The sequence below is a fragment of the Numenius arquata genome, chromosome 22 (assembly GCF_964106895.1).
Source record: "Numenius arquata chromosome 22, bNumArq3.hap1.1, whole genome shotgun sequence".
Lineage (NCBI taxonomy): Eukaryota > Metazoa > Chordata > Aves > Charadriiformes > Scolopacidae > Numenius > Numenius arquata.
The window spans coordinates 7,845,348-7,855,661 of NC_133597.1; the positions used below are offsets into that span (position 1 = coordinate 7,845,348).

General features: G+C 54.6%; 1 protein-coding gene across 1 annotated transcript; it reads right to left on the reverse strand.

The window, feature by feature from the left end:
• Nucleotides 1–190: 190 nt before the first annotated feature.
• On the reverse strand, nt 191–9,822 carry ESAM (endothelial cell adhesion molecule). Its single transcript, XM_074162451.1, has 7 exons — nt 9,683–9,822; nt 3,666–3,823; nt 2,162–2,375; nt 1,929–2,084; nt 1,582–1,704; nt 1,320–1,458; nt 191–971 (listed from the first exon to the last, which is right to left on the reverse strand). Exons 1-7 carry the CDS (start codon nt 9,726–9,728, stop codon nt 626–628), a joined length of 1,182 nt encoding a protein of 393 aa, XP_074018552.1. The 5' UTR covers nt 9,729–9,822; the 3' UTR covers nt 191–625.
• Nucleotides 9,823–10,314: the final 492 nt, after the last annotated feature.

A 10,314-nucleotide genomic window follows, 5' to 3' on the forward strand; every position in this document is an offset into this window, starting at 1 on the left:
CGGGCATGACATCGCGGTGACAGACAGGTGCTGGGTGTTGGGGTGTGATAATGCACGCGCACCACGGTGCCATCCTGAGGACCTGGGGGTGTGTGCGCGCTGTGACATCACACAGCAACTGTGACATCACACAGCCGCTATGACATCACTCAGAGGGACCCACAACCCCCACAAATTCACCCAAAATCATGGTGCTGGACAGCACAGCCAGATTTTAATCAGAAAACCCCTAAAAAAACCCAATGCGTGTCCGTCCCCTCCCCCCTGGATTTTAATGTTCTTTTATGAAAAAATCCCCCATTTCAACTGATATATATATATATATATAAAAAAAAAAAAACCAAACAAGAAGAGCACCCCCTCCTCCTGGTGGGGCCAGGGCTATTTTGGGGTGTTATCTTTACAGGGAGACTCGCCACCCCCCCTAGCCCCAGGGAGCTCCCCAAACTCAGGCACACACACCCCCCCAAACCCATTAAACACCCCCAGGACGAGTCCAGCTGCTCGAGGCGTTTTTTAAAAAGAAAAAAAATAGCCCCAAAAGGGAAAAAAGCACCCCAGAAAATGGGGGGTGCTGGATGCAGACACCCCTTTTTTTTGGGGGGGGGGGATGTGGGTGTGTGTCTCACACCAAGGAGCCGGCTCGGCTCTGCGCTGGCACCATGACAGGGACAGCGCCCGCCCGTGCCAAGCTGGAGGGGGGCAACGGTGCCGGGGGGGCAGCCAGGTCCTGGCGGCGCTGGGGGGTGCCATTAACAGTGGGGGGAGAGAGCTTGGGGGTGCGCCCCCCTGCCCGGGGGGGAGGTCCCCGGTAGCTGCCGGTGAGGATGGAGGCGGTGTCGGAGGGGGGTTTGGCCCCATAGGGTCTCTCCCGGGTGCCAGCGATGGAGGACAAGGTGCTGGTTTTGGAGATGGTGTCCGAAGCTGGGCTCCTCGCCCACGTGGGGGTTTTGGGGGCCACGGCATCTTCCCTGCCAAGAGGGGACAGCGTCGGAGAGATCGGCACTGGGAAACCCCTCCATTCCCCCTCCTGCCACCCCCCCGCAAAGCAACAGGAGGCCCAAGGGGCTTGCGCCCAAGGCTGGACCCCAAAACAGGGGGGCACGAGGGAAAGGGGGAGAAACTGAGTTGGAAAAAGCCCTTGTGAACTCGGAAACCCAGCGATGCCTGGCCAGAGACAGAAACCTCCTTCCCCCTCCTGTTAACCCTGAAACCTAATGATGACTGGTCAGAGATGGAAATCTCCTTCCCCCTGCTCCTGTTAACTCTGAAACCTAGTGATGACAATTTGAACCTCCCCCAAGGGAGGGGTGCCTCACTTGATCTCATTGGCTGCCTCCTCCTGGCTGTCCCGTTTCTTCCTCCGGTAGCCGATGACCCGCCGGGTGAAGAAGACAACAGTGGCGAGGGCGCCCAGGGAGCCCAGCACGGCACCAGCGATGATGGCTTTGGTGCTAGCTGCCGGGGGGAGACAGAGAGGCGGTGAGGGAGGGAGTTCGCCTCCCCCTTTATTCCCACGGAGACCCCACGGGGACCTTGTGGGGACTGTGTCCCCCCCCCGCCTCCCCGACACGTACTCACTTGAGTGCACCTCCAGGACGATGCTGCACTCAGCCGAACCTGCGCGGTTTTCGACCACGCAGATGTAGAGACCCGACATCTCCAGGGAGAGGTTGGTCAGCTTGAGGGTGCCCCTGGCCTGGTCTGTGGGTGAGAAATTCGGGTGCTGCCCTGCAGCCACCCCCTGCCCACGCCCCCTGCCCACCCTCTGCCTCCTTGGGCAGGAGTGGGCAGGGTTAAGGAGATATTCCAGGAACGGGCAGGGTTAAGGGGACCAAGCCCAAAGCATCCCCCAGCTGAAGCTTCTTGGGATTTTCCACCCCTCTCACCCCCCTCCCTGGCGTCCCCCCTCCCCGGTGCCACCTTACCCTGGGCAGGGGGGAAGAAGACCTGCAGGGTGGGGGCCGTGCGCTGCCACTGGTAGGCGGGCGAGGGTTTCCCCTTCTCGGAGGAGCAGCTCAAGGTGACGTTGGCCCCCACGGTGGGGTTGCCGTGCAGCTGGCAGGCAGGTGTGGCCGGTGGCACTGCAGGCACCAACATTAGTCCCGAGGGACATCATGGAGGACATCAAAGGGAGCCGGGGTGACTGGCAGAGCCTTACCCAGGACGGTGAGGTTGATGACGCCAATGTTCTTGCCTGTGCTGGTGACATCATCCACCACGTTGACAGTGCACATGTACTGGCCTGAGTCACGCTCCCGGGTGGCGTTGATGAACACCGAGATGTTGTGGGTGAGGATGGGGTACAGGAACCCCACGCGGGGCTTCAGCTCCGACTCCTCCACCTTCACCTTCCCATCCAGATAGGTCAGGATCTGCCCAGGGAAAAATGCCTGCTCAGTCAGCTCCAGATGGTGTTGCAGGAGAGGATATCGCCCCAAATCCCAAATTTTGTGGAGTAGCATGAGGACACCTCCATCCTCACCTGCCCTGAGCATCCACAGCATGGGAACTGTGGGCATCTCCCTACTGTGGGCATCGTGGGCATCATGGGCATTCCCCTATCATGGGCATCTCCCCATCACAGGCACCATAGGCACATCCCCATTATAGGCATCTCCCCATCACGGGCACCTCCCCATTGCGGGCACCATGGCCATGCTCCCATTGTAGGCATTTACCCATCACCATGAGCTTCTGGGCATCTCCCCATCATGGGCACCACAAGCACCTCCCTATTGCAAGAACCATTGGCATGTCTGCATTGTGGACATCTCCCCACTGTGGGCACCACAAGTACCTCCCTGTCAGGGGCAGCATAAGCAACTGCCCCATCATGAGCATCTCCACATCATGGGTACCATGAGCATCGTTCCATCATGGGCATCTCCCCAGCATAGGCACCATGAGGATCCTCCTACCATGGGCATCTCCCCCTCATGGGCATCTCCCCATCGTAGGCACCTTCCTATTGCGGGCACCATGAGCATGCCCCTATTGTGGGCATCTACCCATTACATGAGCTTCCTCTCATTGTGGGCATCTCCCCATCATGTGCACCACAAGCACCTCCCTATTGCAGGAACTGTGGGCATGCCCCCATTGTGGGCACCTCCCCATTGCGGGCACAATGACCACCTCCCCATCGTGGGCACCACAATCATCCTCCCACTGTGGGCATCTCCCCATCATAGACACCATAAGCACCTCCCTATCACAGGCATCTTGCCATCTTGGGTATCTCCCCCTTGTGGGCACCACAAGCGGCTCCCTATTGCAGGCAACGTGGACATGTCCCCATCTTGGGCATCTTCCCCTTTATAGGCATCTCCCCATTGTAGGCATGTCCCCATCATGGGCCCCCATTGCGGGCACCACAAGCATGACCTCATCATGGGCATCTACTCGATCACGGGCACCACAAGCACGTCCTCATTGCAGGCATCATGGGCATGTTCCCCATGCCGGGCATCTCTCCACCATGGGCACCTTCCCATCACGGCCAGCTCCCCATCGCGTACACCACGAGCATCTCTACACTGTGAGCATCTTCCCATCATGGGCACCAGAAAATTTGCCCCCACAATGGGCCCCATCGTGGACACCACGAGCACCTCCCCACCTCCCAGCTTGTCCTCCTCCCACATCTCCACCCCACCGCTGACCTGGAAGGGCTTAGCATCTTCCTTATCCAGCAGCCAGGTGATGTAGGGCTGCTTCTGGGATCGGCTGGTGTACCAGGCAGGCAGCACCGCTTGCTGCCCCTCCACAGAGAAGACCGAGCTTGTCCCCACATTCACCTCGAGCATGGCTGAGGAGACACCTGCCCGTGGCCAGAGAGGGAAAAAAATGGGACATGACTCAATCCCAGATGCCATTTTTCCACAAAGCCCCGCTGATTGTTGGAAAACCTCCCCATTCCCAAGGGGAAACCCAACACTCCTGGTTTATCGCTGGGAGGCTGGGTCAGGAGGACAGTTCTGCTTCCCTGCTGTGGGAAGGGCTTCCCAGCTGCTCCGGAGGATGCAGAACAATGCCCTTCCCTCCCCTTTCCTCCTCCCGAGATGGGAAAACCTCCGGCTGAAAATCCTCCCTGGCCAAAGAGCTGCTGCTTCTCCCCAAGGGGCTCCAGCTGCCCGGCAGCCCTCGTTCAAGCAGTATTGGAGAACCCCTGACTCCGCCATGATACTGCACCCCATCTTCCACCCCACGGGGTTTATGTGGGGGAGCACCCATATGCACCCCACAAGCTCTCCCCATTGTCCCAGCATCCCCCCTTTTTGCTGCTGGTGCTAAACTGGGATTATTCATGGGTGGCCTCTCCTGACACCCCATCTCATCCCATCCCATCCCATCCCATCCCAAACACCTGATCTCATCTTATCCCAAATATGTCCATCCCATCCCGATACCCCATCCCACTCTATCCCAAATACCCCATCCCCATGTCCCCAGCATCCCCCAAACCCCTCTGGGAGGAGTCACCGGGATAGGAGTGGGTACCACAGAAGGATGCTCAGCTCTGGAGGAAGATTATTCCCCAGCTTTGCCCGTAAGGCTCAGCCGGAAAATTAATCGGCTCAGGCGAGGCTGGGTGTGTGGCGGGTTGTTTTTTTTCCCAGGGGGATGCCAGTGAGGACCCGCATCCCTGCAGCTCCATCCCCACATCCCGCCCATCGATCCATGTCCCCGGCTGGCCCCGCTCCCGCCAGCGCCCCAGGGATGCTCTGGATTGGGATGGAAGGATGATGCTACCCCAGATGCTACCTCGCTACACCACCTGGGATTTGGGGGAAAATCCCTGCTTTTGAAGGGAGCCTCTGATGGCCTTGCCCTCTTCCCTATGGATTCAGAGGTTTCCATGTGATTTTTCCAGGATGGGAAGAGGCAAACAAAGTGCTGGGGGGTATTTTTAGCTTCCTCCTGTATCCGTTCATCCCCCCTCCCGGCAAGGCATTGGCGCGGTTTCCGGACGGAGCCTTCCAGCTCCTGAGGCAGGAAACTCTGCTCCAGCTGATAAGTCTTCCCAGGAATTCAAGAATAATAATAATAATAAAAAAAAAAAATATTAAAACAAAACAAAACAAAAGAAAAAATTCCCTTCTCTGGTGAAAAAGCGGGAGAAATCACCCCCATTCTGAGGAAGATGCTTAAAAATAGCTCACCCAGGCTAAGAACATAAACCCTTAAGTCCTGGCGAGGGGGGAGAAACACGGGGGGGGTGATGGGGGTGGCAGCAGGGAGCCTGCCAAATAATGAATATTATTAGTATTATTAATTATATTGAGCTATGCTATAGACTAAAATACAGTGTCGAAAAAGAATGGGAATTATATCAGAATTATATGTCTTTGTAAATATAATTGTGTTAAATCTAGATAGTATATAAGAAAATGCAATATATCTAATAATTATCTTGTAATATCTATAATGAAAGCGATAATAATTTTTATAATAATTATAAATATACCTCTATTTTTATAAGAATAGTGATAAATAGCAGGGATGGGATAGTGATAACGGTGATCATAATGATGATGATAATGATGGCTAATAACGGTATTACTACTAATAATATAGTTCATTAACGATACAAATGGCATCGCTGGGTGACGTCCCAGCTCCTGAACCTTGGTGCAACCCCAACGGCAGGGAAAAATCCAGGTTCTGTTCAACTCGGCTCCTCTGTTGTTATAAATGGAATTGTATTAAATTTAGATAATCTAGAAGAAAAGATATGATACCTAATAATTATATTGTGATTTCTATAATAAAATAGGTGATACGTAATATACTTTCTATAATCGTTAATATAATTGTATTTTTGTAAGAATAATGAGAATAGTTATAAGAATGAAAATAATGATGAGGATAATAATAATAAATAAATTGTTATTAATTATAATAATTTCAAAAGTTCATTAAGGATGCAGACAGCATCATTAGATGACACCACAGCTCCTAGACCTCTGTGCTGCCCCGACAGCAGGGAAAATCCAGGTTTTTTCAGCCCGGCTCCTCCATCAGCATCATTTTCGGGGGGAAAAAATAGGGTGATGGGTCAAAAGGTGCGGGGGGTCCCTGGGGAAATCCAGGCTCTGGAGGGGGAAAGGATGCTCCAGCATCGGCCGGGGGGGTTTCCCATCACACCCCTGGACATGAAAACAGCCCTGTGTGGCTCAACCCACCAGCACCCACCGCAGCCTGAACTCCCTGTGCTCTTACTGGGCCTCATTAACTCTGAAACCTAATGATGCCTCTGTTAACACTGTGGCTGCAGCTTCGCTCCGTCACCCCCAAACCCTGGCAAGAGGAGACTGTGCCTCCATCCTCCCCCCTCCAGCTGGATGGATCCGCATCTGGAGGATGCTCGCTTCCTTAAAAAAAAAACCTCCTTTTTCTCGCAGAATTCACGCTGAAATTCCTCAGCTGGGAATTTTCGGAGCCTGAAAATTCCCGGTGCTTGAGCTGCGGGCACGGGACCGAACCCTTTGGCATCAGCCCCGGCTTTAGCCACCTCAGCGCTTCAAATCCTCTAATGCTTTAACCAGATCGAAAAAATTAAGCCGCTCCCAGCGTGAATACGCATATCGGTGTGGGGGGGTGACAGGGGGCCGGGACACCTCGGGACCTCCCTGGCTGCTATTTAGGCTGAAAAACCTTGATGTTTATCCAGCGCCCCGAGCTCAGCACCTGCCTGGGTGGTTTCCCTCCGCTCCAGCCCATCTGCCGGGATATTTGCCCAATGGAAAAAAATACATTTCAATTGACTTTTAAATTTACTTTTAAAAAAACCTTAATTTTTTTCCCTATGGAATAAATTCCTTCAAATTTATCTTTAAAAAAACTTTAAACACTTTCCCTCTGGAATAAATCCCTTTAAATTTACTTTTAAAAATACCTTTCAATTTTTTCCCTAGGGAATAAATACCTTTAAATTTACCTTAAATTTTTTTCCTCTGGAAAAAAATACCTTTAAATTCATCTTTGAAAATATCCTTAATTTTTTTCCCTTAGGGGAAAAAAATAACTTCAAATTTATCTTTACAAGTGCCTTTCAATTTTTCCCTATGGAATAAATTCTTTAAAAAAAAAAAACAAAAACCTTTCAAAAATACCTTTCAATTTTTTTCCCTAGGGAAAAAAAAAAAACAAAAACAAACCTTTAAATTTCTTTCAAATGTTTTCCTTATGGAAAAAAATACCTTTAAAAATACCCTTAATATTTTTTCTTTGGAGAAAAAAATTCCTTTCAGTCCTGGCGCACCTACGGCAACCTCAATATTAATCCCCAACCCCAGATTAAACCCCTGTTCTTATTCTAAAAATTGCATTTTTTTACCCCAAAAAAGCATTTTCCTGGCTCAAGGCTCAGCCTGACACCCCCCCTCCCCAGAAATCATCCCCCCCAGCCCTGCCGAACCCTATAAGCTATTAACCCCCTGGAGTATTATGGGCTGGAGGCGGCCGGGGTTTGGTGACCCCGCTCGATGGGATTAAGGCGCTGGAGTCATGTGAAACCCAGACCCAAATGAAATCCCGAGAGCCCGAGCTTGGGATGTAAAATCCCCAGCAGGAATCTGCCCGGGAATAAACACCCCTAAAAACCTCAGAAAAAGGTCAAGGAGCATCTCCGCAATGTGACAGAGTCACCCGGCTTTTTTTTTTTTAATTATTTTTTCTGTTTTTTTTTTTTTTTTTCCCCCCCCCTTCCCTTGATTCCAACTATTTATAACCGGGCAGATAGGAGATGCCGGGCTGCGGAGCAGCGTCCCTTGGGAAAATCCCCAGCGGCTTTTCTCACGACCCTGGGGCGGGGGTGGGGGCAGAAAGTGCCATATCCTCCAGAGAGGCCAAATTTGGGGAAAAAAAAATAATTAAAAAAAAAAAAAATAATAATATGATGTGACCGCTATAGATAGAAACAGGCTTTAACCCCTGGTGTGGTAGAAGGAGGCGGTGAGGGGATGGGATGGGAAGAGGAATGGGAATGGGGATGGGATTGGGGATAGGGAAGAGGTAAGAGGAACGGGGAAGGGGAACGGGAAGGGGAATGGAATGGGGTTGGGCATGGAGATTGGGAAGGGAACTGGGGACGGGGATGGGATTGGGAATGCTGAGCATCACCCGTCATTTTGCTTTTCCCATCGCAATCCCGTATGGATCCCACAGGGTGGGGCCAGGATGTTTGAAAGCAAACTTCAAGGAAAACCACCCATTTTGGGGCTCAAAAGTGTCTTTTCACTGTAGTTTTCTGCTCTTGATCCCTATGGCATCACATCCCAGGACTCAGGCAGGACTTTTTTTGGGGGGGATCCCTCATGACAAAGTAACGCCATCAGGATGTGATGAAGGAGCATCCTGGTGGGATTTAAGGCCGAAGCGACCCCTGTGCCTCATCCCAACACTCTTTAATAAACTTCTATCATGGAAAAAAATATAAAAAACACCTTCAAGGAGCAAAACCCCTGTGGCCTCGGGAGCAGAGACCCCCACCCAGCGTCCCGCCGGGAGGAAATGCTGCTGCCTTTGTCTTTCGGGGCCGTTTCCTCTCCCCAAAGGCCTCTCCTTCCCCGGGAACATCAAGGAACGTTTTCCTTCGGAGCAACTGTGGCGTTTCCAGAAAAAACCAACTAGGGTTGGGAATTAGGCGGGGGGGAAGAAGGGGAAAACCCCATAGAAAAAGAGGGGTGGAGACCCGGCACCCCAAAACCATCTGGGGTGACTGTAAAGCACCAGTAAACGAGGGAGGTGGCAGGTTTTTATCGTGGGAAAAGGAAAAGGAAAAAAATCTGCGCCATGCAGGGAGGGGAATTGTCAGCTCCGACATATCGGGGTCCCCCCACCCCGGGTGGCTTTTGGTTTGGGGGTGCTGGAAGGTGCCATTCGGCAGATCCAAGGAGTGAAGTGGCTTTTCCCAGGGGACCCAGATTTTCCCCTATCGGAACACCCCAAAGCGGGGGCGGATTGGGACCCCCCCCAGCACCCTCCTGCCTGCTGGGCTGGGGGGGTTGATGGCACACAGAGGGGCTGGTGGATGCTGTGTCCATCCCCCGGCGCCCCCTCTAAAGCTCCCCCGGTCCCCGGCTCCCGTGCAGCTTGCTGGATTCCCCCCACGTCTGCTCGGAGTCCTGCCCGGTGCCCCCCCAGCTCCTCCCCGCCCTGCCCGGTGTGCTCCGGTTCTCCTGCGCCTTGCCGGGTGTCCCCCTGGGTACCGCCGGGTCCCGCCCGGTGCTCCCCCAGATTCCCCGTGTCCTGCCCGGTGCCACCCCCGGTTCCCCGGGTCCTGCCCGGTGCCACCCGCGGTACCGCTGTGTCCTGCCCGGTGCCCCCCTAAAAGCTTCCCCGGGTCCTACGCATCCTGCCCGGTGCCCTCCCGCGCCAGCATCCCCGGGTCCCGCCCGATGCGCTCCGGTACCCCCGCGTCCCGCCGGGTGCTCCCCCCGCAGCTTTCCCGTATCCTGCTCGACGCGCTCCGGTAACCCCTGTCCCTCCCGGTGCCTCCCCGGTACCCCTGTGTCCCACCCTCCCCCGGTACCGCCGCGTCCTACCGAGTGTCTCCCCCCGGGTACCCCCCCGTCCCTCCCGGTGCCCCCCCAGGTACCGCCGGGTCCCACCGAGTGTCCCCCCCGGGTATCCCCCCCCCTCCCTCCCGGTGCCCCCCCGGTGCCCCGTCTCTCACCCAGCAGCGCCGCCAGCGCCAGCGCCGCCCGTCGCAGCGCGCCCATGGCCGGAGCCGCCGCCGCAGCAGGTGCCGGGGCCACGGCCGGGGGAGGGGGAACCGGGGGGGGGCGCGGGAGCAGGAAGGAACCGGGGCGGGCCCCCCCCCCCGGCACCGCAGGTGGGGGCGGGGCCTCCGAGGGGGCGGGGCGAGGGGCGGAGCCTCTTCCCACCCCACCCCATGGGGGGGTGTTCCCCGGGGGGGCTCCAAAGCGGGGACATCGCTCCCCGGCTTTGAATACCGGCCCTCCCACAGTTAATTTGTGATTATTAATTAGTTATTGGGGTTATTATTGATTTCATTCGGGTTATAAGGGGGGGGTGCGATGTGGCACCCCAATATCCTCCCTTCCAGAGGGGGCACGGGGACACCTAACCCCTCCGTGGCCGCACGGCTGGATCCAGCATCCCCCCAGCATCCATTGCCCTCCTCCCGCCACTGGGATAATCACCCTCATCCTTAAAAACAAATTAAAATAGAATTACCCCCAAAAGGCCATTTTTGACCCTGCGGATCAAGGTCCCCAATTTTCGGGAGCCATGGGCTGAATCCTTCCCACTGAGGTTATCCCGGTCCTCGATCCGACCTCACAG